Source organism: Microcaecilia unicolor, chromosome 7, assembly GCF_901765095.1.
Source record: "Microcaecilia unicolor chromosome 7, aMicUni1.1, whole genome shotgun sequence".
Classification (NCBI taxonomy): Eukaryota; Metazoa; Chordata; class Amphibia; order Gymnophiona; family Siphonopidae; genus Microcaecilia; species Microcaecilia unicolor.
This window is the reverse complement of record NC_044037.1, coordinates 292,225,889-292,253,748: the sequence shown is the minus strand read 5'-3', so window position 1 is coordinate 292,253,748 and position 27,860 is coordinate 292,225,889. Positions and strand designations below refer to the sequence as shown.

Here is a 27,860-nt window from a genome sequence, read left to right as displayed (position 1 = left end):
AATGCAGTTGCCTCCAGAATGGGACATAAGAGTCATCAGAAGACAATAGATTAGTGACCTTGTAATCAGTGCTACAAATAAGATTATCAACACTATCAAGAAATGATTAAGAGACCCTTTTACTTAAGATCATTAAGTCCGTAATGCACAGTTAGCGCAATTGAACAAGGTTTCTGCCTGTTTGCACATGCTACCTTTGTGTTACTGATTTAAAAAAAAATACTCTTGGATAGGTAATGTCATGGACGCTTCTAGATCTGCTCGCACCTGAACAATTCCTCCTTGACAATTTCCATCTCACCAATTACCCTCCTGGACAATTTCCGACTAGGTCAATTTCCCCCTGACTAATTCCCTCCCTCCCCCAATAACATTTATGTTGCCAAACATACTTCAACAGATATGTTAAGCGGGACGGTCAATGGATGCCATCAGGCAATACACATCATGTCATTCAGACATATGAGAGTTTTGTATTAAAAGACATTATGCATCTAGACGAAAGTCACAAGAATGTTTTCTAAAATATGAATAAAAAGGAAAAAGAAGCAATCATTTCACTGAGAGGTGACCCAAAAATAGGTATAAAACAAGCAGATGGAGAAGGATCTGTAGTTGTAATGAATAGATGTGATTATGTAAAAGAGATCAAGAGACAGTTGTCAGATAAGAATTTCTATCAGGAGCTTTCTTTATATCCCACATGGAGGATAAAAACAGATATTGATTCTGTTCTGGAGATAGGTAAATAAGTTTTGTTGACCAGTAAAGAATTTGATTTCTTAAATGTTCAACATCCGGTGATAGCAGTTATTAATGCACTCCCTAAGATACACAGATATTTAGTTTGTCCTCCTGGAAGACCAATAATTTCTGGTATTGGTCCTATTTTAGAACCATTGGCAAAATTTGTAGATAAGTTCCTGAATCCACTGATCCCAGATATACCATCATTTGTTAAAGACACATCTCATATGATTCGTATTTTATAAGACATTATTTGTGAAGATGGTGCCTTTTTAGTAACTATGGACATTGAGTCCTTATATACGAACATTCTGCAAAATAAAGCATTAGAAATCATTAGTCATTCACTGGGCTAGGCAGAATGGTTTTCAAAAGATACCACCAGAATTCATTTTGAAGTTAGATCAGTTGGCTTTGAAGGAGAATTATTTCAATTTTGATAAACTTTATTTACAAATAAAAGGGACTGCAATGGGGTCTTCTATGGCCCCTTCAATTGCAAATCTATACGTTGCACAATTTGAGGATATATTCAAAAAAAAAGCATCAGTTCAAAGATAATGTATCTCATTGGAACTGTTATATTAATAATATTTTCTTTGTGTTGAGAGGCAGTAAGCAAGATCTGCTTGAGTTTCATACTTGGATCAACCAGTGTGATCTTAATTTGAAATTTAAAATGACATGATAAGAAGGAAATTCCATTTCTGGACATTCTGATCAAGAAGAAGTGTGGTAAAATAGAAACCCTCATAAACAGAAAACCAACTGACTCTAATAAAGTTTTGCATTAAACATGCTGATCTCAGAATCGCATTGAAAACAAATGTACCATATAGCCAGTTTTTATGCCTTAAGTGTCTCTGTTCTACAAAGAGAGATTTTGTGAAAGAATCAATTGATATGGGTAATCGATTTTTAGCCAGGGGTTACCCACAGGCAACAGTTGAGATATGTTTTTATAGAACATCTACAATAGAAAGAAGTACTCTCTTAAAATACAAAGATAAAAAGAATGAGGATGGAATCGTATGCAGCTTAGATTTCAACCATTTGTCTAAACATATTGTTAAGATTCTAAAGAAGCATTGACACATAGTACAGAATGTAGACAGTTTTAGTGATAAGGACCTTTTAATAACATACAAAAGGAATCATAATCTAAAAGATATGCTGGCACCCCTGACATTACCTCCTATTCACACCAGTTATTCCAATAATGTATTAGGACATTTTCCTTGTGCAAATTGTTCCATTTGTGATGTGAACAAAATGTTTCTATGACCCTGTGACTAATGAAAGATATGAATTAAGACATTTTACAAACTGCAGGACAGAAAAAAGTGATTTATGTAGCAATATGCCTGTGTGGCTTACTATATATTGGAAAAATAAAACAAATGTTCAATAAAAGATTGATAGAACATAGGAGTGCCATTAAAAGGCAGTTGCTTGACAAGACACTAGTGGAGCATTCTGTAAAAGTGAAACATAATTTTAATGATTATAAGATTTTTGATTGTTCATAAACATAAGGTCTCGTGGAGGGGTGGTGATATTGATGGTGAATTACTAAAAATTGAACAACGATTTATTTATAGATGGCAAACATTGAGCCCTTATGGTCTCAATCAAGAATTAGATTTGACTGTATTTCTGTAATAATTGCGTATTTTGTATTTAAGATAAGGGCACATTCAATATTTTTAGAGGTAGGCACTGTGCTATATTATCTGATTTAAAGTTCCTCTTTTTGAGTTCTCCATGGTACCTATCCTTTGTTTCTAAGAATCTATACTATTGGAATAGTGCCATAAATGTTATGCAATTGTTTGTTACATTTTTAATTAGCTTTCTTTTCATGCAATCAACTTGCTTCATTAGAATACTCATTTTTATTATTGTTTTAATGCTTGTTTTTAACCAAGTTTTTTAGGTTTATTTTTGGGTTTTTTTTTAGAGTTTTGTACATTTTTAATGAGGTTAATGCTTTTTTATTTCCCTATTCATATGCATGTTTTTATGAGATGATGTATAGTATCTTTCTTTTTTTTAGTATTATTTCTTATCTCATCATGTCTTTCCTGCTTATAATCGAACGAGAAAAACGCCCAAGTTCCGACCTAAATCGGGAGATGGACGTTTATCTCACAAAAACGAATAAAGCGGTATAATCGAAAGCCGATTTTGGACGTTTTCAACTGCACTCCGTCGCGGATGCGGACAAAGTTGATGGGGGCATGTCAGAGGTGTGGCGAAGGCGGAACTGGGGCGTGGTTATCTGCCGAACAGAGATGGGCGCACTTCACCGATAATAGGAAAAAAGTATGCGTTTTTAGCTAGAATTTAGGGCACTTTTCCTGGACCCTGTTTTTTCACGAATAAGGCCCCAAAAAGTGCCCTAAATGACCAGATGACCACTGGAGGGAATCGGGGATGACCTCCCCTGACTCCCCCAGTGGTCACTAACCCCCTCCCACCACAAAAAATGAAGTTTCACAACTTTTTATTTTCACCCTCAAATGTCATACCCAGCTCCCTGACAGCAGTATGCAGGTCACTGGAGCAGTTGTTAGGGGGTGCAGTGGACTTCAGGCAGGTGGACCCAGGCCCATCCCCCCTACCTGTTACAATTGTGCTGCTTAATGCTTATTAGTCGTCCAACCCCCCCAAACCCATTGCACCCACATGTAGGTGCCCCCCCTTCACCCCTTAGGGCTATAGTAATGGTGTAGACTTGTGGGCGGTGAGTTTTGAGGGGGATTTGGGGGGCTCAACACACAAGGGAAGGGTGCTATGCACCTGGGAGCTCCTTTACCTTTTATTTTATTTTTGTAAAAGTGCCCCCTAGGGTGCCCGGTTGGTGTCCTGGCATGTGAGGGGAACCAGTGCACTACGAATCCTGGCCCCTCCCACGAACAAATGCCTTGGATTTATTCGTTTTTGAGCTGGGCGTTTTCGGTTTCCATTATCGCTGAAAAACAAAAACGCCCAGCTCAAAAAAAGATAAACGTCCATGTTTTTTCGAAAATACGAATCGGTCCGCCCCTTCACGGACCCGTTCTCGGAGATAAACGCCCATGGAGATAGGCGTTTCTGTTCGATTATGCCCCTCTTTGTGTTTTAGGGTTCAGTACAGGTTTTTAGAGTTGTTTTTTTAGCTTTTTTTAAATTCCATCATTAATATGCATGTTTTAATGGGTATAATTAATGTTTTTTTTTTCAATTTGGGTTTACTTTTATTTTTAGTTTTATTCTATGTTTTATTATGTTTTTAGTGTCTGATTTTTTAAAGTCCTATTTGGGTTTTTAGAGGTGTTTTTGAACTTTCCTCATTAATATGCACATATTTAATGAGATGCAATAAATGCAATTTTATTCTTTACTTTCCTTTTAGCTTTTTTCTTGTTTGTTGTGTCTTCTACTGTTTTAGTTTTCAGGTTTAGTATAGGTTTTAGAGTTGTGTTGAGCTGCCTTCATTCCCTCATTAATATGCATGTTTTAATGAGGTGCAATAAATGTCTTTTTAGTTTACTTTTTCTTTTTAGTTTTTTTCCATGTTTTTTTTAGTGTTGTTGAAGCTTTTTAAGTCCAATATGGGTTTTTAAAGGTGTTTTTGAGCTTTTCTAATTCCCTCATTAATATGCATGTTTTAATGAGATGCAATAAATGACTCTTTTTTATTTCTGTTTTTTTGTATGTTTTAGTGTTTAGGGTTTTAGATTTTGTTTTTTAGGTTTAGTATAGGTTTTAGAGTTGTTTTTGAGCTTCCTTCATTCCATCATTAATATGCACATTTTTAATGAGGTGTAAGTAATGTCTTTTGACATTCTGTATTGTTGTTTTAAGTTATACCATTTTATGTTTCGCCACACAGCTGTTTTAGCTCCTGATGCAGCCTCTAGTGAGGCGAAACGTGGCCATGTCGGGACATTTTACAGAGTGGCACAAATAAAGCCTTCTTTGGACTGTTTTCTGCACTGCAGAACATTTCATTCCTCTTCTGGTGCTTCCTATTTTCTATCCAGGGCAGCTATTGCTACCATTCCACTTAGTACTTTACCATCTTTGATTGACGAAGATAAGATCTTCTACTATTAATGTAAAAGATAGGGAGAGAGACTAAACTAATACCTAAGTGGAGATGAAAACGGTAACGGAATTCAAACATGCGTGGGATATGCATAAAGGAATCCTATGCAGTAGGAATGGATCCTCAGAAGCTTAGCTGAAATTGGGTGGCAGAGCAGGTGGGGGAAGAGAGGTTGGTGGTTGGGAGGCGAGGATAGTGGAGGGCAGACTTATACGGTCTGTACCAGAGCCGGTGATGGGAGGCGGGGATAGTGCTGGGCAGACTTATACGGTCTGTGCCAGAGCCAGTGATGGGAGGCGGGACTGGTGGTTGAGAGGCAGGGATAGTGCTGGGCAGACTTATATGGTCTGTGCCAGAGCCGGTGATGGGAGGCGGGACTGGTGGTTGGGAGGCGGGAAATACTGCTGGGCAGACTTGTACGGTCTGTGCCCTGAAAAAGGCAGGTACAAATCAAGGTAAGGTATACACATATGAGTTTATCTTGTTGGGCAGACTGGATGGACCATGCAGGTCTTTTTCTGCTGTCATCTACTATGTTACTATGTTACTAAATGAGAAGCTAAGCAATTTCTGAAAACTGACCATTGTGTTCCTAAATAGCCTTTATATAAAGTATGGCGTAGTACATATATGGATTTAACATGTTTTTACTCATCTATTTTTAAACCCAGGTTTAATGATATCGTACTACACTAATCATACTACCACAAGGGGGGGCGATGGGGGGCGGTCCGCCCCGGGTGCACGCCGCTGGGGGGTGCCGCGGCGTGCGCCTGTCGGCTCCGAGTTTGCTACGCTAACTTCTCTGGTTCGCTGCAGCTCCCTCCCTCTGCCCCGGAACAGGTTACTTCCTGTTCCGGGGCAGAGGAAGCTGCAGCGAACCAGCGAAGTTAGCGTAGCGAACTCAGAGCCAACAGGCGCGCGCCACGGCACCCCTCCACACACAGTGGCATGCACCCGGGGGGTGTCATTTCGTGTGGGGGGGGTGCGCATCGGCGATCGGCCCCGGGTGTCATGGAGGCTAGGAATGCCACTGTACTACCACCCCATTAAGAAAAGCAAAACAGGACCACCACAGAGTGCTGGAAAAACAAGCCATTAGCTCTGTATATCTAATTTCAATTTTGAAGTTCTTTTAATTACAGATTTACAAAATGCGGCAGACATCTGAGGCACGCACCAAGAGTACTTAAAGCAATTAAAAAGGAGATAATGGATTTCATGTAGGAAGGGCTTTGTTGAACAGGGAAGCAAAATCCTAATTGTGGCCAGCTATCTCTAGTAATACTATTCCCTGATAAGACCAAAAAGATGTTGAAATAATAATTCATTTAGTTAATATGCTATTATCACACACGTACTGCAAGAACAATTTGTCTTTGGTCACTGGAGACAGATCTGAACGGAATACATGCATAGCTTTTAATACAAGCTGCCACAGATTATGGAAAGTAACTATTATGTGGTTAACAGACAAGGATGTATACAATGGCTATTCAGTGAACCAGATAACTCGTTCATCCTTTTCAGGATTTTTCCTCTTTTTTTTTTTTCATTTGACACATTGACATGGAAACATAAAGCTTAAATCCATAATTGTCTGATAACATGCAGAAAAAATAAATAAATAAAAATAAAAAGTCACAATTAATACCTTTTATTAAATTTAGATATTAGATATGTATCATATGCCAAAGAATAAAGTGGTTGCTCAAAGCATATACTAACCACAATCGCTCAACTGCAAAACACTATGCACAACTTTGTGCAAAAACACACTCAGAACCTTACTGTACCATAAATATTACACTGGGCAGAACCTAATACACCAATATACCACCCATACGGAAAATGCAGACCGTCAACAATATGAAACAAGGAATCATAATATCACAATTCTCATGTACAGCCACAAAACACTCTAATTCATGTTTAATATGGGATAAAATGCCATAAATAAGTAAATAAATATAAACTTTTAATGTTGAGCACCTGATTCTCAAAGTGGACATATTCCAAACACTATAATTAAAATAAAATGATCTTTTCTACCTTTGTTGTCTGGTGACTTTTTCTGATCATGCTGGCCCAGTATCCGATTCTGCTGCTATCTGTCCTCAGTGCAGGTCAGGAAGTCATTCTCGTTAAATATCTCCCTGGCAACGCAGGACACCTCCAGCCAACCCCCCCTGCTTTCCCAGCAGTAAGGTAAACAAACCATAAACCAATTTCTACAACTGCTAGAGGGCTTTCACTGCAGCTCCTGCTGTGAGGATGGAGGTAAATCAACAATTTAATCCCCTCAGAGCAGCTGGACTCCACAGCTGATCCATTCTGCTGCAGCAGGGGTAGGCTTAGCCTCTCCAAGCCTCTTATACAGGGGCACCTATGCCTGCCAGCCACATCATAGATGTGCTGCTACTGGGTGGGCCTGGGCCCACCCTTGTCTACGTCACTGGTCTCATTAACTCATCATGCAGCTCTTCAAAATCTGTTTGTGATTTAATAACTTTCCGTCATCTGCAAATTTAATAACTTCCCCCACTGCTTTCTTTTCCAACTTATTTATGAATATGTTAAAACCCACTAATCCTGGGTCACTCCATTATTCGTTGCTTTGGGTCACTCCATTATTCGTTGCTTCACTGACAAAAAAAACTGACCATTTAGCCCTGCTCTTTGTCATTTATCTCAGCCAGTTCCACATCCATTATAGGGTATTACCTTGTATTCCATGATTCTTTTATATTGGCATTTCAAAGTTAGACGAAGCACAAATTTAAAGATGAAAAGAAAGAATACCGTCAGACAAATAAATTACCAACAAATCAAAGAAATACACTATACATGTAATTCCTGAAGTCCACAATATGGAAAAAGAACCAAGAAAGAAAGGAAAAAAAAAATCTACCCTCCCCACCGGATTATTCAAAATACCACACTAATAGCACAATCAGATAGTCATCACAACAGACAGAAAAAAACAATGTCTGCTTACCCCCAAATTCCGTAGATGGCATTTTAAATTGCACGTGAAGATTTGGGAATGCTCTCTATTTGCCCAAGCAATTTAATTGAATAACAAGCATTGATAATTGAGTGCTAATGATCAATAATTGGTGCTAATTGGCATTAATTAAAATTCACGCATGCATTTTTAGTCACGGGGATCCATGCATAATTTTTATACATGGCTCCAAAAAGGGGGAGTGGCCATGGGAGGATCAGAGGTGTTCATACAATTTGTATGCGCTGTTATTGAATCCAGGGCCACCGAGGGGGGGACAGGAGGGGCAAAATTACCCGGGTCCGGCCTCCAAGGGGAGCCCGGTGCCAGGGTCTCTCTCCTGCTTCTGATGGGATCCGGGTGATCATGTCCTGACAGGAGCAGCAGAGAGAAAACTCCGGCGCTGGGCACCCCTTGGAGGCTGAGGAGGAGCGGACACAGTAGGACTTCAGGCCAGGGCCTCTGGTTTGGCTGACGAGGGTCCCCTCAGGCCCCGCCAGCAGAAGAGGTGTTCCACCAGCGCTGCTGCTCTTCACTCTGCCGCATTTCCTGCCAAGCGGCTGCTTTTCCCTTCAGGCCGTGCATGCTCAGTTTTGAAACCGAGCATGCGTGACATGAGAGAAAAAGTAGCTGCAGGGGCAGGATAGGCAATGCGGCAGAGTGAAGAGCAGCGCTGGAGGAAGACTTCTTCTGCTGGTGGAGCCTCGGGATCCCCGTCAGCCAAGGTATTTGGAGTTGCAGCGGGGGGGGGGGGGGGGGGGGGGGTACGGCAGCGGCGGCGATCCTGGGGGGCAGCAACAGCGATGATCCTGGGGTAGGGAGGCGGTGGCCCTATCCCGGGCCCGACTGAGTCTCTCGGCAGCCCTGATTAAATAAGGGGGATCTGCTCCTAATGTAGGCACAAAGATTTACATCAGGGTTTACGTGGTACTAATTCTCGCATCTAAAGTGAAATGCTGATGCTAAGCACTGTACTATAAATGACACCTGTCAGCGCCTCTTACAGAATAGCGCATAGCATGGATTTTCCGGCGCCAATTTTTCAGCACTATTTATAGAATGCGGTTCTTATTTCACAGGAAAATCCTTAACGGAGAGAGAGGGCTCAAAATTAGCTAATTAAACTGTTCATAACAACAACAACAACAACAAATATTTACAAGGGAGTTGTGCCATGGAAACTAGGCCCAGTGCCCAGAATGTTTTTCTTCAGATTCATATCTCACAACACAGAGTAGGAAAAACTGAATTATATGTCTCATGAATAAGGCATGATGATTTCTAAAATAGTCTGAGAACAGCATCTTTAGTCAATGGAAAAAGTAAGAAGAATTGAGAACCATTCACAAGTGCAGGGTAATTATATAAGAATATGCTCAGAGTTACGCACTGATTATTTATTTATTTATTTATTTATTGCATTTGTATCCCACATTTTCCCACCTCTTTGCGGGCTCAGTGTGGCTTACAATAAGATATGAATAATGGAAATACAATACAGTGGGGGAAATAAGTATTTGATCCCTTGCTGATTTTGTAAGTTTGCCCACTGACAAAGACATGAGCAGCCCATAATTGAAGGGTAGGTTATTGGTAACAGTGAGAGATAGCACATCACAAATTAAATCCGGAAAATCACATTGTGGAAAGTATATGAATTTATTTGCATTCTGCAGAGGGAAATAAGTATTTGATCCCCCACCAACCAGTAAGAGATCTGGCCCCTACAGACCAGGTAGATGCTCCAAATCAACTCGTTACCTGCATGACAGACAGCTGTCGGCAATGGTCACCTGTATGAAAGACACCTGTCCACAGACTCAGTGAATCAGTCAGACTCTAACCTCTACAAAATGGCCAAGAGCAAGGAGCTGTCTAAGGATGTCAGGGACAAGATCATACACCTGCACAAGGCTGGAATGGGCTACAAAACCATCAGTAAGACGCTGGGCGAGAAGGAGACAACTGTTGGTGCCATAGTAAGAAAATGGAAGAAGTACAAAATGACTGTCAATCGACAAAGATCTGGGGCTCCACGCAAAATCTCACCTCGTGGGGTATCCTTGATCATGAGGAAGGTTAGAAATCAGCCTACAACTACAAGGGGGGAACTTGTCAATGATCTCAAGGCAGCTGGGACCACTGTCACCACGAAAACCATTGGTAACACATTACGACATAACGGATTGCAATCCTGCAGTGCCTGCAAGGTCCCCCTGCTCCGGAAGGCACATGTGACGGCCCGTCTGAAGTTTGCCAGTGAACACCTGGATGATGCCGAGAGTGATTGGGAGAAGGTGCTGTGGTCAGATGAGACAAAAATTGAGCTCTTTGGCATGAACTCAACTCGCCGTGTTTGGAGGAAGAGAAATGCTGCCTATGACCCAAAGAACACCGTCCCCACTGTCAAGCATGGAGGTGGAAATGTTATGTTTTGGGGGTGTTTCTCTGCTAAGGGCACAGGACTACTTCACCGCATCAATGGGAGAATGGATGGGGCCATGTACCGTACAATTCTGAGTGACAACCTCCTTCCCTCCACCAGGGCCTTAAAAATGGGTCGTGGCTGGGTCTTCCAGCACGACAATGACCCAAAACATACAGCCAAGGCAACAAAGGAGTGGCTCAGGAAGAAGCACATTAGGGTCATGGAGTGGCCTAGCCAGTCACCAGACCTTAATCCCATTGAAAACTTATGGAGGGAGCTGAAGCTGCGAGTTGCCAAGCGACAGCCCAGAACTCTTAATGATTTAGAGATGATCTGCAAAGAGGAGTGGACCAAAATTCCTCCTGACATGTGTGCAAACCTCATCATCAACTACAGAAGACGTCTGACCGCTGTGCTTGCCAACAAGGGTTTTGCCACCAAGTATTAGGTCTTGTTTGCCAGAGGGATCAAATACTTATTTCCCTCTGCAGAATGCAAATAAATTCATATACTTTCCACAATGTGATTTTCCGGATTTAATTTGTGATGTGCTATCTCTCACTGTTACCAATAACCTACCCTTCAATTATGGGCTGCTCATGTCTTTGTCAGTGGGCAAACTTACAAAATCAGCAAGGGATCAAATACTTATTTCCCCCACTGTATGTTACAACTTGGTTATGGATTACATTGTGCAGAGTTATGCGAGACAATCGAAGTGTCATTAGGAATATAACAATGGGATATAAACATTACAACATTGGAAGGAGACAGTGGGAAGCTTAAAGGGCAGAGTTAAGACACAATGACGTATGGTGTACATATTTCTGTGAGTAAGTGTGTGAGTGATGTGAGATTACGGGGGATGAGAGATTAGAAGTGGATGTATGGTGTATTGAAGAACAGTGAGTTTTGGCTCTTTCCGTAAATTTTTTCAAAAAGATGGGTCTTCAGTAATTTGCGGAAGGAAGCTTGCTCGTGAATTGTTCTCAAGTTGCGTGGCAGTTTATTCCAATACTGCGTGCTCATGTAGGCATACATGCATAGAACAGTGTCATATTTAGTTATTACTTATTTATTTATTAGGATGTCTTTACAGCCATTTTGAAGATATTCACTTGGAGGTCTTTTACTAAGGTGCGCTAGAATTTTTAACGTGCGCTAATAATTAGGATGCGTTAAAAAAAGGCACGTAGCCAGACTTTGGCGGGAGGGGGGTCCAGAGCCCGAGGTGAGGGGGCACATTTTAGCCCCCCCCCTAGCGCCGCCGAACCCCCCCCCCCGTTATTGCTACCCCTCCCCCATTGCCGCCAACACCGCCCGCCAGCCATTGTCGACCCCCCCTCCCTGATGACCCGCTCGACCCCCCCTCCCGCCGCCAACCGGCCTACCTTTGCTGGCAGGGGACCCCAACCCCTCCGCCAGCCGAGGTCTTCCTCGCAAAAGGCTTCCTAGTCCTTCTGTTTCTGACGTCCTGCACGTTGTACATGCAGGACGTCAGACTCAGAACGAAGCCTTGCAATCAGCTGATCTGCAAGGCTTCGTTCTGTGAGTCTGACATCAGAAACAGAAGGACTAGGAAGCCTTTTGCGAGGAAGACCTCGGCTGGCGGGGGGTTGGGGTCCCCTGCCAGCAAAGGTAGGCGGGTTGGCGACGGGAGGGGGGGGGTCGAGCGAGTCATTTGCAGGGGGGTCCAGGGCCCAATCTACGGGGGCCCCGGCCCCACGTAGCTACGCCACTGCATTAAACGCTATAGACCCCTACATATTGCTGTATTTTATGTCACTTGGAAGTTTTGTAAGAGCTCATTTCCAGCCATTTATGGCAATATTTGTGTATAAATTATTAGAATATCACAAAGTGGGCACATACTTTATCACCTAAATGGTCCCTTTTACTAAGCCGTGGCAAAACGTGGCCTGCGGCAGTGTAGGTGTGTGTTTTGCGCATGCGCTGGGCCAGTTTTTACCACATCTGCAAAAAAGGGCATTTTTAAAAGGGGACGGGAAAAGGGTATGCAGTAAAACTGGAACCAACACGCACCTAAAACCAGCCTGAGCCCTTAACGCCACCCCTTGATCTAGCGGTAAGGGCTCACGTGCTACCCGTGCGGTGACCGGTCGGCGCACACCAGGGGCATAGCATGACCTTGCAGTGGGAGGGGGCCAGAGCCCGAGATGGGGGGGCACATTTTGGTCTGGCGCCCCACTGCCTCACCTCCCTGCCGCTCTCCACTCACTGCCGCAGCAAATACCTTGGCTGGCAGGGGTCCCCAACCCCCGCCAGCTGAAGCCTTGTCCAGCACCAGTCTCCGGCGTCACCATGTTGCCTGCCCTGCTCTCTCTTCCCCTCACAAATTAAGCATGCTCAGTTTCACTAAAAGGAGCATGCCGAAAATGAGGGGAAGATAGAGAAGGGCAGGCAACGAGGTGGCGCCGGAAACCAGCGCTGGACAAGGCTTAAGCTGGCGGGGGTTGGGGACCCCCCAATAGCAAAACCAGGGGCCCACAGGAAATTTTGGGGGCCCAGGCCCCCGTGGCCCCACGTGGCTACGCCACTGGCGCACGCCAACTGCTGATTACCGCTGGAAAGGCCGCATATGGGAGGAAATAAATAAATCAATCATCCAGCTGTTATGGACACGTGGCAAATCTGAAATTACCACCAGGGCGGCGTGGTAGCCTGGTGGCAGTCTCATTTTGGTGCACGCTGCACAGGCGTAGAACCTAACGCGCCTTGGTAAAGGGCCCTGAAGTATGTACACCCTTATAAAATTATTCTCTTATGCAAATTAGAGTGTGCTAATTGTTAGCACACGAGTACAGTAACTGTTATCCTGTAGGCAAGATAGTAAGCATTCATTTGCACACTAACAGCCTAATTCTATATATGGTGCTCAAAATGTCAATTTGCAGGTGCAATTAAATTCATTAATGAGTAAATTAGTGCTAATAATTGGGTACTAATAATCAATTATCGGCACTAATTGTTACTAAATTAAAATTTGTCTGCACATCTTTAGGTGCTGGGATCCCGCATGTAAATTTTACACATGGATCTGGAAAAGGGAGTGCAGCCATGGGAGGGGCATGGGCTGATCAGGGACATTGCTGGAATTTACACGCAATTTTATAGAATAAGGGAGATCCGCACCTAATTCAGGCATGGAGATTTACATCAGGTTTTACTTTGTGCAAATCCTTGCACCCCAAAATTGGATGAAGATCTTGGATCCAAACTCTATTCTATAAACATAGAAACCTTCTGCTCAGTGTGCTGCTGCGGCTAAGAAAGCAAATAGAATGTTAGGCATTATTAGGAAAGGAATGGAAAACAAAAATGAGGATGTTATAATGCCTTTGTATTGCTCAATGGTGCGACCGCACCTCGAATATTGTGTTCAATTCTGGTCGCCGCATCTCAAAAAAGATATAAGGGAATTAGAAAAGGTGCAGAGAAGGGCGACGAAAATGATAAAGGGAATAAGACGACTTCCCTATGAGGAAAGGCTAAAGCGGCAAGGGCTCTTCAGCTTGGAGAAAAGGCGGCTGAGGAGAGTTATGATAGAGGTCTATAAAATAATGAGTGGAGTTGAACGGGTAGATGTGAAGCGTCTGTTCACGCTTTCCAAAAATACTAGGACTAGGGGGCTGTCGTGTTCTTGAGGACCTTGGCATTCTGTCAGGCTTCTTCCCCGGGAACCCTGGGTACGTGAGTCTTTGGACCACGGCCGAGGAGCGGCAGTGGCAGGCAAGATCACCTTCGGAGCAAAGAAGAGACAAGGCTGGACTGGAACCCCGGACTGGAGTCCTGCACTGGAACACTCGGGACTGCAACGCACCGGACTGGAACACACTGGAGTAGGCTTCACCTACGCTTAGTTGCCTTTCCCCGAGGGTTGAGCCCTCAGGTTCGAGCAGCCGGTAGGGCTTACAGGAAAACCAGAACTGGAACCAGCAACAGGAACAACCGGAGTCAGGATCCAGCAGTGCTCCCAGGTACCTAGGCTAATATGAGACAGGCAGGCAGGGAATGTCCGGGTTCTGGCAATAGTCTGAGACAGGTGGCTGGCAGAGAAGATCTGAGTACAGGCAATAGGCAGAGACAGGTGGCTGGCAGAGAATAACTGAGTATAGGCAATAGGCAGAAACAGGTGTGGTCAGGTTCAAAGCAGGAGTCTCTGGGCAGGCAGCTAGCAGAGCAGTAGATAGGTACAGGCAAGGGTCAGAACCAGTAGCAAGACTAAGGCTGGAGCTCCAGTAACAAGGAGAACTGGCAAAGGACAAGACTAGGGCTGAAGCTCCAGAAACCAAGGAAACCCCACCGGGGAAAACCAGAGGCTAAACTCAGGAGACCTAGAAGCTGTACACAAGCTAACAAGCAGAGCAGTGCCCAAGCTAACTAGGCAAACACTAGGAACTCACACAGAGCAAAACAGAAGAACTAGTAAAGCCGTACACAGGCTACCAAGCAAGGCTGTGCCCAAGCTAACTAGTCAAACACTAGGCAATCACACAGAACTGGACAATGTAGCAGTGCACAGAGCACTCTAGCATACCAGGGACCTTATACGATGCAAAGGCAAAGGCTGCAGTCTCTAAGTGATTAATAAAGCCCTTCAACACCAGAGACACAGCTGCAGCAATCTCTAAGTAACTACGGAGGCTGTTCAGGCACAAACCACAGAGCAGGCAGAAAGCACAGTGAAACACAGAGAGGCTTCCCACACCCAGGTGTAGTGTAGTGAAGCAATTAGAGTCATGCTGGAAGCAGCCAGCACACAGAGAGAGAGAGAGCTAACCCAGGCAACACCCACAGGTGCAGTATAGTGAGGCAATTAGTGTCATGCTGCTGGATGCAGCCAGCACAGAGAGCCAGAGCTAGCTCAGAAAGGACAGACAGAAGAAACAGGAGCCAGCTAGGAAGCTGACCCCCAGGAATAAGGTAAGTCTGAGGGTGGTCACGGCCACAGACGTGACAAGGGCATGTAATGAAGCTACAATGTAGTTAATTTAAAACGAATCAGAGAAAATGTTTCTTCACTCAACGTGTAATTAAACTCTGGAATTCGTTGCCAGAGAATGTGGTAAAGGCGGTTAGTTTAGCGGAGTTTAAAAAAGGTTTGCACGGCTTCCTAAAGGAAAAGTCCATAGACCGTTATTAAATGGACTTGGGGGAAATCCACTATTTCTGGGATAAGCAGTATAAAATGTTTTGTACATTTTTGGGATCTTGCCAGGTATTTGTGACCTGGATTGGCCACTGTTGGAAACAAGATGCTGGGCTCGATGGACCTTTGGTCTTTCCCAGTATGGCAATACTTATGTACTTATGAACAGCGCCCAACTTTGAGCATCGCTTTTAGAATAGTGCTTAGCACTAATTTTTATCGGTGCCCAAATTTGGGCATCATTTATAGAACTGAATCCTAAGCGCATGCCATGGAATGGGGTGGGAACTGCACAGGATATGGACGGAGAATGGGTGTGGACTTCACGTTAAGAGGGGGAAGTTATCAGTGTGGGCTACTGTTAAAGTCAGATTATTTTACCACAAGTCAGGTTATTTTATATAGGGTCCCATTTTATGCCGTGAGACCTGTGCTAAAATAACCCGACTTGTGGTAAAATAACCCAACTTAACAATAGCCCAGGTTGATAACTTCCCCCCTAAGTTAACACCCAGTTCTATTCCACATGCTAAGTCTTACAGCTTCAAAGTATCACATACAGTATGCACTTAACACCTCAGCTCAACTTTCAGTAGCTTTATTATCTGATTCTTCCTGTGCTTACCACCTACTTATCTGGCATCAGTCTTATGTGTATACAGGGCTAGATTAAGTCATAGGTAAACTATGCATTTGCCCAGCACCCAAAGGTTTAGAGGAACCCTTTAAGCTATCCTTAGGACTCAGGAGTCTATTTTTTTTTTCAGGATTCTTCAGGAATGTTGCCACTACATGGAATGTTGCTATTATTCTAAATGGAATGTTGCTACTCTTTGGGGTTCTACATGGAATGTTGCTACTGTTTGGGTCTCTACATGGAATGCTGCTACTATTTGAGATTCTGAATGGAATCTTGCTACTCTTTGGGGTTCTGACAATGTAAAAGAACCACAGAAGTGGAAAGAACACCAAAGTCCCACAAGAAAAACACAACAAAACAAGAAGTGAGAACAGGATCAGACTCTTCAAAACAGACCAAGGACTCTTGAGTTGTATTTTAAAAATGTTATTTGATGATGACTCGATACAGTACCATGTTTTGGCACATACGTGCTTGCCTCAGGGTCTTGGTAAAATATAAGCATAACTGGTCTTTAAAAAGACTGTTAGTTGATTAAAAGAATATGTTGCTTGTAGATGCCACTTCTGATTGTCAAATATCTTTACCAAGACTCCTGAGGTACGCACGTATGTGCCAAAACCAGTGGCGTAGCTAAGTGGAACCTGGGGGGGCCTGGGCCCCTGTAGATTTGGCCCTAGACCCTCCTGCCATCGACACTCTCGACCCCCCCTCCCGCTGCCAACCCTCCCCCGCCGTGTGCTACCTTTGCTGGCGGGGACCCCAATCCCCGCCAGCCGAGGAGGTCCTTTTCTTCCTCCAAAGGCTTCGTTCTGTTTCTGACATCCTGCACGTTGTACGTGTAGGACATCAGACTCACAGAAACAGAACGAAGCCTTGCGCCGGAAGAGGACCTCGCTGGCTGATCTGCAAGGCTTCGTTCTGTTTCTGTGAGTCTGACGTCCTTCGTTCTTTTCTGTGAGTCTGACGTCCTTCGTTCTGTTTCTGTGAGTCTGACGTCCTGAACATCTGTTTGTATGTTTGGGAAGCTTGCCAGGTGCCCTTGGCCTGGATTGGCCGCTGTCGTGGACAGGATTTTGGGCTCGATGGACCCTTGGCCTTTTCCCAGTGTGTGATTACTTATGTACTTATGTACAATGTGCAGGACATCAGAAACAGAATGAAGCCTTCAGAAGAAGAAGAGGACCTCCTCGGCTGGCGGGGATTGGGGTCCCCCACCAGCAAAGGTAGCCCACGGAGACGGAGGGCTGGCAGCGGGAGGAGGGGTCGAGAGGGACGTCGGCAGGAGTCGTCAAAGTTGGCGGTGGCGGGGGGGGTCAGCAATAGCGGGGGGATCAGTAATGGCGGGGGGGTCGACGGTGCCGAGGGGGGGGCTAAAATGCCGCCCCCCCCCCTCCCGCTGAAGTCTGGCTACGCCCCTGGACAAAACATGGTACCGTGTCGAGTGATCATTAAATCAAATTTTTAAACTACAACTCGAGCTCAGTGAGCATCCCAAAGTGCCACATTTAGGCACATCCACTTATGTCTGCCATTAATATGGCGTAAGCGGGCAACACCTAAATGTAGGTGCATTGATGTTGATTTATGCTAGTATTCCATTATGGAATCTTGGTGCCCTAATACTGTCCCATAATTAGAAGGGAAAGTGAATGTGATGTCTATGTAGTGAGCCCACAAATGCAAGTCTGCCTAGGGCTCAATAGTGTGTTAATCTGGCCCTACACGAATATGCATCACTCGCCTACTTACAGTTATGGCAGGTGGCTCCTGTATAGCCTGTGTCGGCACAGTCACAAAAAAAGGTTGTCCAAGATTGTGAGCACGTTCCTCCATGTTCACAGTAATTTGGCAAACATCTAAGTAAGACACAAAGATGCATTTTGGTGAATTTCAGTACAGATCCTACAGGGAGCTCAATCAAATACATGAGGAATACTTTATATTATTTCAAATATTATTCATATCAGGGACAAGTATTTTCTATGTCTAAAGCACATTTTTCTCGTGGAAAATGACTCATAAAATTTTGCAGGGGCGTAAACACATTCAGAGTTGTTACACATTTTATACGCCCTCCCCTGGATTCTACATTTGGCATTCACATTTTGCTGCTGAAATTAAAATGCAGATCCAAGATGCATGTACAATTAAATAAGTTAGTAAGACATTAACTATTAATTAATTGGTCTTAACCAGGGGCGTAGCCAGACTTCGGCGGGAGGGGGTCCGGAGCCCGAGGTGAGGGGGCACATTTTAGTTCCCTCCTCCAGCGCCGCCGACCCCCCCTGCCACTTTTGACCCCCCCTCCCGGCGCTGGCGCCCCCTCCACATCCTTTTTGGCTCTTCCGCCACTGCCAGGTACCTTTGCTGGCGGGGGTCTCCAACCGCCGCCAGCCGAAGTCCCCTTCAGTGCCAGTCTCTGAGTCCGGCGCGTTCGCTGAGACCGGTGCTGAAGAGGACTTAGGCTGGCAGGGGTTGGGGACCCTCGTCAGCAAAGGTACCTGACGGCGGCTAAATGTGCGGGGGCTCATGCTCCCGTGGCCCCACCTAGCTACGCCCCTGGTCTTAACAATCAATTATTGATTGGATTTGCACATGCATCTGGCTGTGTGCTAACACTGAGCACCTAAATCCTATAGCGTGCAACTCAAAAGGGGGTGTGGCCAGGGGAGGGGCATGGGCAGTTCAGGGACATCCCAAATATTTGTGTGCAGTGTTATAGAATGTGGTCATTTATGCGCTGAAATGCCATGAGTTGGGTACAACATTTACACCAAGTTTCAGCTAGCATAAGTTCCGACACTCAACTTTAAGTGCGGGAATTGGCTCTAAGCGCTGTTGTATACAGAGTGCTCATCCCAGAATTCCCTTTATGGAATACTGCTTAGTATAACACCCCCCCTCTGGAGTGTTCCCTGGATTCGGGGAGCTCACACTGGTGCCAACTCTATTGTTTCCCTGATGCCTCAACCCAAGGAGAAAGGGTATTAAAAGGGTAGATTCCCCTCCCTTTCCCTCAGGAGCTACTACAAAACCTCAGTGAATTCAACTTTCTTAAATTTCTCACAGCTCTCACTCATCCCTAAGCTCTGTCCATAGCTCCCACAAAACCTTTCACACCTCTGTCAACTGTATCTGTGTTCCAGGGGTGTAGCCAGACACCTGGGCCAAAGATGGGTGGGCAGAAGAACTCCGCCCTGTCCCACAAGTGATTAGGTCACACTCTCTCTTGCCTGCATGCAGTATAGTCTCTCAAACATCCCCCCTCCCCTGCATACTTTTTAAATAGCAGATTTCCACCGGCAGCAAGCAGCAACTAATACACACTGCTCATGTTGGCCCCACAGCCTTCCCTCTGAGGCAACATCCTGTTTCCGCATAATCGGTAATACATCGGAGGGAAGGCTGTGGGGCCAGTGCGAACAGTATGTATCAGTTGCTGCTCACTGCAGGCAAATATCTGCTATTTACAAGGTATGCAGGAGGGACAGTTGTTGGGAGTTTTCAGCTGGTGGGGCTTGGGGATCCCTGCCAGCCACATCATAGGTGTACTGCTACTGGGTGGGCCTGAGACCAAAGTGGGTGGGCCTGGGCCCACCCTTGGCTACGCCACTGCTGTGTTCTCTTCACACTGACAGAACTAACTCCCAAAATCATAGCGGTATAATTCATTAAACATATACTGAAAATGACAGTGAAAAAACTTGGAACAAGTCATTTATAATAAGAACAAACATTTAAAAATGTGGACAAATAGTGAATAAATAAACCACATGGTATGACATACATGTGAATATTATTTTATTTCCAAATTACATACAATATATTCATGTTTATTATTTATAATGTATTATTTATTATAATTTTTTCTTAGATTGATCAAGACCCCTGAGGCAGGCCTTAGGGCCGAAACACGGCCGTGTCGGGTCGTTTTTTAAATACCCAATAAAGTTGTTTTTGGTATCCTCCTTGGTTTCTCCTCACTTTTTTTGTTTCATGCCAATAATTGAACACCATTTATAGAATTTCTCCCACAGTATTTACATTGCCTTTATAAGTAGGTAATTTTTGGCATAAGCACCATTAAGAGAATAACAAGTATTTCCCATGTTGGGTCTTATGAAGACCTCATTGAATAACAAATGTGCTAGACAAAATGGTATAGAATGTTATAATCACATTTATAAAAAAGGAAGAAAAGACCTCATAAATAGTTTGCGGACCTATATCTGCAATGAGAAATTGTGATCTCAACAGACTTTCTCATAATCATCGGTCAAAAATCCTCCATGCCCTACACAACGAAACTTTATTCAGGTGTATATATTTGTTTCTATGTATTATTTTTTATATAAAATCTTGATAGAGCATACTCAATATTCAGCACTCAATCGCACTTGTTTTAATCGGTTGCTTCAAACAACTGGGTTAGTCTTTTGAATGAATATTCCATTGTTTATTTTTGTATTGGGTCTGATGAAGAGCCTAATTTGCCCATCTTATTTCCAATAGTAGCCACTCCAGGTCACTTCGAACTAAGTCCCCAGTACGTCCGAAAGAGAACATCCATTTCCCATTGATTAACCCCACTGTTATAAGTCAGCTCTAGGTTAAAGACCAACTTCATCTCAGATGTCTGTCTTTCAAACTCCTTATCAGCCCCACTACATCATTATAATTATTCATTATTTCCCACAGTAACATGGTCTATGGCTACACTAATACTTGGCTGGGAATTGGTCTTCCTCAAAGACCTTTTTCATGATCATTTTTAATACCTAACGTATCTCTAAAGCATTGTCAATATATGAGATAATTCAGAAATTAGATCTCAATTTTTTTTAAGTGGCAACTTGCTATCCTTTTTAACTTACAAATTTTAGGGGGAGGGTTAAAATAGCTCAAATAAATGCACACTGTGCAGGAAGTTTTAACATGGCTCAGATTTTCAAAAAGAAACAATTGCATATCTTTGAAAATTTACAAATGTGGGCATCTTGCATGGTTCATCCTTGATTTTGGCTGAATCGAATATCTGGACCTACATTTTTATTTCAAGACTAATTTGTCTAGATTTTAACTATGTTTTCCTTCAAAGAAAAATCATGCTTATTGTTTTATGACAAATGTAAAATCACACTTCAGGAAGGCCAGAAATATTATGCTTGTAATGTATTAGTCAAACATTGGAGAGACACATGTTTGCACTGTCTAGCCTAAAAATACATTTCCTAGACTGGAGTGTGATGTTTTCAGAGATTCGGAGCCCAAAATACTTATGTATGTAATTGTTCCCAGCTGTTACTCAGATCAGAATTTCAACAGCACAGAAATTCTCATGTGTAGAGAAAAATGTACATTAAACAATTCCTTTTTTTTATATGCTATGCCTATGCTTTATCAAAGAAGATACCTGCATGTGTGCAATTAAACACACTTTGGAGGAAATTCTATAAATCACTCAAAAATGGTCACCAGAAAAGATCAGCGTAAAACACGATTCTATACAGTGCCGATTTCTGAACTTTGGGAGCCAGACTTTTGCCTCCTGAAACCCATTGTAATTTCTGGTGCCCAAGTTGCGTGCGCTGATCCGGTATTCTGTAAGTACAACTTTTTGGAATGGCACTGACATGCCCATCTCTTTCCCACGGCCATGTTCCCTTTTCAGAGATGTGCTATGGGGCCATTTTACAAAGTCATGGTAGGCCGTATGCGCACGCAGTGCGTGCCAAAATGAAACTACTGCCAGGTTAGCATTCCCCCCCTGGCAGTAATTTTGAATTTGGTGCGTGCCCATACTGCTGGGACAAATTATTTTTAAATTTCCTACTGCAGGTGGCATTTCCTGCATTAATCGGCAGTTGGCGTGCACCGACTGATCACTGCACGTGTAGCGCGTGAGCTCTTACCGCTAGATCAATGGGTGGCATTAAGGGCTCAGGCCGTAAATAGGCAGGTGCTGATTTCAGTTTTACCGCAGGCCCTTTTCCTGGGCCATTGAAAAAAGCCATTTTTCCTAGACACAGTAAAAAAAAATCAGGGCAAACAGACAGGACCAAAAAGGATAAGGGAAGGACAGACAGAAGGACACATAAGGATAAGATAAAAGTTACAAGTCAGGAGTCGAAAGCAGCGTCAAACAGGTAGGCCTTTAAAGATAAGTTCACGTTTTTTCTGATTTTTGTGCACTATATTATGTTAGAGCACGTTTTGATTAAGGCAATAGCACTTACACTTATATATAAGAGTGAGCCTATGAAAGATGTGCTATGCCACCTGGCAAAGAAATGATGTTGCCTTCTTTAAATGAGTGGTAATTTCTGAGGGCACTCTTTAAGAATAAGATTAATGAGATATACAAAGAAATGGCATGAGTATCATAGTATGAGTATACAAAAGTCTCTTCGACCTATATTGCTGTTAGCCTTGTTTTCACACAGCAGTGAAAGTCTTAGGTTTCTAGTGAGTACACTATTTTTTCTACCAAGGACTGTGGGATTTGCGTTTGCATATGCCTTATAGAACAGCATGCAATTCGATGTGCATGCAAATTCCAATGGGTTCCAATTAACAGCTATAATTGGTTGTTAGCATCCAATTATTAATGGTTCAGAGATTAAGAGAAAAGAAAGGAATGCCAAACTGCATAGATGTACAATGACATGTGGTATATCAACTGTAAATAAAACCTGAAACTTGAACAATGCTTGGAAGGCTGGACTAGTCCTTGAGAGCCATTTACCATGTCCTATCTTCTGTCCTATAAGCTGTAGACATTGCCTTCTGGCTTTCTTCATGATTATCTTTTCCTTTTCTGGTTTTTTTTCTTTCCCTTTCTCACTGTCCTATGAGATCATTGGTGTTCCTTTCACCTTTTCTTAATTAGAATTATTGTAAACCATTCTGGTGGTGTCTACTGAATAGTAGTCTATTAAATTTGATTAAACATAAACTTGGGGGGAATTACACCAGGAATTATGAAAATGGTAAAAGGGGGAGACAGGAATAATCTATGGAAACACTTCTTTATCTTCCTACTACTACTACTACTTAACATTTCTAGAGCGCTACTAGGGTTACGCAGCGCTGTACAGTTTAACAAAGAAGGACAGTCCCTGCTCAAAGAGCTTACAATCTAATAGATAAGAGTGAGACAAATAAAGGACAATCAAGCCATTGTGACATCACTGATGAGGTTGGCTCTTAGGCATTGGTGGAATGAGGCATTATGACATCACAATCTCAGCTCTGGATACCAGAGACTGAAACTCTTCACACTAAGGGGGGAAGTGGGCCAAGTATAGGACAGTCGAGCCATTGTGACATCACTGATGAGGTTGGCTCTTAGGCATTGGTGGAATGAGGCATTATGACATCACAATCTCAGCTCTGGATACCAGAGACTGAAACTCTTCACACTAAGGGGGGAAGTGGGCCAAGTATAGGACAGTCGAGCCATTGTGACATCACTGATGAGGTTGGCTCTTAGGCATTGGTGGAATGAGGCATTATGACATCACAATCTCAGCTCTGGTTAAATCACTGCTATATGTAATACTACTACTACTGCTTAACATTTCTAGAGCGCTACTAGGGTTACGCAGCGCTGTACAGTTTAACAAAGAAGGACAGTCCCTGCTCAAAGAGCTTACAATCTAATAGATAAGAGTGAGACAAATATAGGACAATCAAGCCATTGTGACATCACTGATGAGGTTGGCTCTTAGGCATTGGTGGAATGAGGCATTATGACATCACAATCTCAGCTCTGGTTAAATCACTGCTATATGTAATACTACTACTACTACTACTACTTAACATTTCTAAAGCGCTACTAGGGTTGCGCAGCGCTGTACAATTTCACAAAGAGAGACAGTCCCTGCTCAAAGAGCTTACAATCTAATAGATAAGAGTGAGACAAATATAGGACAATCAAGCCATTGTGACATCACTGATGAGGTTGGCTCTTAGGCATTGGTGGAATGAGGCATTATGACATCACAATCTCAGCTCTGGTTAAATCACTGCTATATGTAATACTACTACTACTGCTTAACATTTCTAGAGCGCTACTAGGGTTACGCAGCGCTGTACAGTTTAACAAAGAAGGACAGTCCCTGCTCAGAGGAGCTTACAATCTAATAGATAAGAGTGAGACAAATATAGGACAATCAAGCCATTGTGACATCACTGATGAGGTTGGCTCTTAGGCATTGGTGGAATGAGGCATTATGACATCACAATCTCAGCTCTGGTTAAATCACTGCTATATGTAATACTACTACTACTACTTAACATTTCTAGAGCGCTACTAGGGTTACGCAGCGCTGTACAGTTTAACAAAAAGGACAGTCCCTGCTGAAAGGAGCTTACAATCTAAAGGACAAAATGTCAAGTTGGGGCCCTTGGTACGCCACTGGTGGACTGACCAATTGGGCAACCAGGCACTGCCCAAGGGCCCAGAGGCTCAAGGGGACCCACAGGCTCCCCCACCCCCAGCCACCACCACACACTTCAATGAGTTTGAAAGTTTGAATATATTTATTTAAATGCATTTTGAAAGTCGAATAGGATGGATTACAAAAGAAACGTTAAAGGCTACAATTTATTTATTTATTTATTTAGTTGCATTTGTATCCCACATTTTCCCACCTATTTGCGGGCTCAGTGTGGCTTACAATACATTGTAAATGATGGAAATACAGTTTCTTACATTACATTACATTACGATTATGGGTTACATTGTGAATAGATAAGGAAGACAGGGTCAGATCAGTCGCCTTTGGGGCGTGGAAACTAAAGGATATGGTGTAGGGGAATTACTACGCTGATCGAATAATAGCAAGTGAGCGATGGGGTAGACAGTTTTTATCTGTGGGTAGATATTGAATGGGAGAGAGTACGGGGACGTGGAGTACGTGGGGTAATATTTTGAGGCATTGTTATGATGTATATGGGATTTATATGTTTTGAACAATAGCTATAGAAGTTGGTATTTCAAAGATTTGGGGGCCAGTTATGTTGAAATATGGATTTCAAGGTTATTTCAATAATATTTATAAATACAGAATCCATTATTTGAATTCTAGTGTTACAAAAATAGAACACAGTTGTTTCTTTATGGTGCTCACAATGTCAGCTAAATAGCTACGGCTTTCATAATAATCAGTTGATCAAAATTACTCTCTTCCTCTGTCTTAGTTTATTTCCTTTAATTACCAGCCAAGTGGATTGACTTTGCCGTGATCAGATAATAGAAGCTTTTGAAATCCATTTCTATGGCTTATCTGTGCTAACAATTACCATAATCACAGTCTGTCCAAGCAGTTTGTGTTCATTATAAGTCTTATTTGCCTTAGTTAGACGCCAACATTATGACGAGGACTGGAAAGGAGTGAAGCGGAGCACGCTCATAAATCAGTAACACATCCAAAGTGAAATTCCAATAATCTTTTACACCACTCTGACTCAGAGCATCCTTATTGGGGGATTGGTTTTGTAAAGGTGTAAAAGAGGATAGGATTCTCATCTTTGGGAAGATCCTTATCAACTCATACTCCACAGTGATTGTGATTATGAGGCTCATTTTCAAAAGAAAAAATGTCTCAGAAATGACTTAAAAGTGGCATTTGGACGTTTTTCTCTGGAAAACATCCAAATCATGATTTTTGAAACACAGATTGGAGTTGTTTTTTCACAAGGGGGCGTGTTGGGACAGGATTTGGGTGTTCCCAAAACTTGGAGGTTTTTCTGCCATAATGACACAAAGCAAAAATGTTTTTTGTTTGTTACATTTGTACCCCGTGCTTTCCCACTCATGGCAGGCTCAATGCAGCTTACATGGGGCAATGGAGGGTTAAGTGACTTGCCCAGAGTCACAAGGAGCTGCCTGTGCCTGAAGTGGGAATTGAACTCAGTTTCTCAGTTCTCCAGGACCAAAGTCCACCACCCTAACCACCAGGCCACTAGGCTTTGGTTTAGTCCTGTTTCAATCACACCTAAGTCACAAAAAGGTGCCCTAAATGACCAGATGACTACTAGAGGGATTAAGGCATGACCCTCCTTACTCCCCTAATGATCACTACCCCCCCCCCCCCCCCACCCACAAAGCTGTGAAACAAACAGTACATACCAGTCTCTATGACAGCTTCAGATGTTATGGCCAGTTCTATTACAGCAGGCAGCAGGTCCTTGGAGCAGTATAGTGGTTGGTGCAATGGACTGTAGAGAAGGGGACCCAGGCCCATATCCCCCACTCTAACTTGTGCACTTGTGTTGGAACATGTGAGACCTCCAAAACCCACCCAAAACCTACTGTACCTAAATGTATGTGACACCCGCAGGCATAAGGGCTATTGTAGTAGTGTACAGTAGTTTTGGGTGAGGTTTGGAGGATTCCCCATACAATATAAGGAGGTAACGGTGAGATGTGTACCTGGGACCTTTTATGTGACGTCCAATGCAGGTCCCCCTAGGGTACCCTACTGTTCTGCTGGGATGTCTGTGTGGCCAATCTGCAAAGAATTCTAGGCCCTCATTCATCCCAACTACTTGTTTTGTGTGTTTTTCCCTTGGGCTTTGCGCTAGTCACAGATTTATCACACTTTTGCTAAGGTCGAAATCTGCTTGAATAAACTCAGTATTGTGGAGTTTGCATTCAAATCTACATCTTCTTTGCAAAGAGCATGCAACCTGAATGTTTTGCACAGCAGGCTGCATGCTCCTCCAGCTCAGATCTGCAAAAAGTTACAATTAGATACAATCAGCTATTTAGAAGTAAGAGGATTGCCATATAGGGACTTCTAGCTTTCTGCAGTCTTAATCAAAAGTATCTATTGAGCTCCAACCCCCCCCCCCCCCCTTGCTGTTCCTATTGAGCAACATTTTGGCACAAAGACAAGGTCACTATGCAAAGGTGTTCTAAAGAAAAGGCCACAAAAAAAAATTTATTTTTGCTACTGAAGATTATGAAGTCATTGAATAAGACAAATCAGTAATTGACCAGTCTGTCACACAGAACACAGTACAAGCCAGCAATGACAGTGACAGGGGTTCAAGGTCCACAAGACTGCGTAAAGCAGAGAAAAGCAGAAAAATGTATGAAATTGAAGTGGAAAAATATGTTTTTCATTTGGAAAATACTATGCTTCAAAGTTGAGCAAGAAATGGTTAAGCCACGGTATTACTGTTTAGTAAAAGGGCCCTATAGAGTCCTCTAGAATACCACATATAGGACCCAGTGTCCCAAGGTAACCATTTTTAAATTGCCCTTATTGTTGTGTGATCCACAAGTATTTATTACTTATTGTCTTCACACCAGTTTTTAAAGGGAAACATGCATATGCTTTCATATTGAAAAATCTTCACAGGCACCAAGTACAGACAGATATTTGCACCTGATTTTCTCTGCAGATATTTTTCAATGGAAAATAACATGCATACATTTGAAAAAGCAATTTCCATGCATTATTCTGCTCTCTCTTCTTAAACATCCCCATAGGAATGTCGCTTGCCTGTCCATACTTTTAACCAAGTGATAGGTGGTCTATGGCAGGCGCAGCTTGACGAGGGAATTATAGATGCCTAACCCAGTTTCCGGTTTACCATTTGCCAGCAATAAGAAGGTTGAGATAGAGAAGATTTCTTTGCATATAATGATTTATTATGGTATGGCAAAAGCAGCAAACACAAGCATGAGGTAGATATGTTTTCTTGGCAGAATATTCATTACAAAGCTTTATCTCTTGCTCAAGAGTAGCTGTAACGGGA

General features: G+C 43.0%; 1 protein-coding gene across 4 annotated transcripts in view; it reads right to left on the bottom strand.

Annotated features, from left to right (window-relative positions):
- CNTNAP5 (contactin associated protein like 5) overlaps positions 1–27,860 on the bottom strand; it is a 531,488-nt gene that overhangs the window by 273,515 nt on the left and 230,113 nt on the right. For all 4 annotated transcript variants that reach the window (XM_030209381.1, XM_030209382.1, XM_030209384.1 and 1 more), the window contains one exon: positions 17,838–17,944. In XM_030209381.1, coding sequence (XP_030065241.1) covers positions 17,838–17,944 — 107 coding nt within the window. The remainder of the gene's footprint in view (positions 1–17,837; positions 17,945–27,860) is intronic.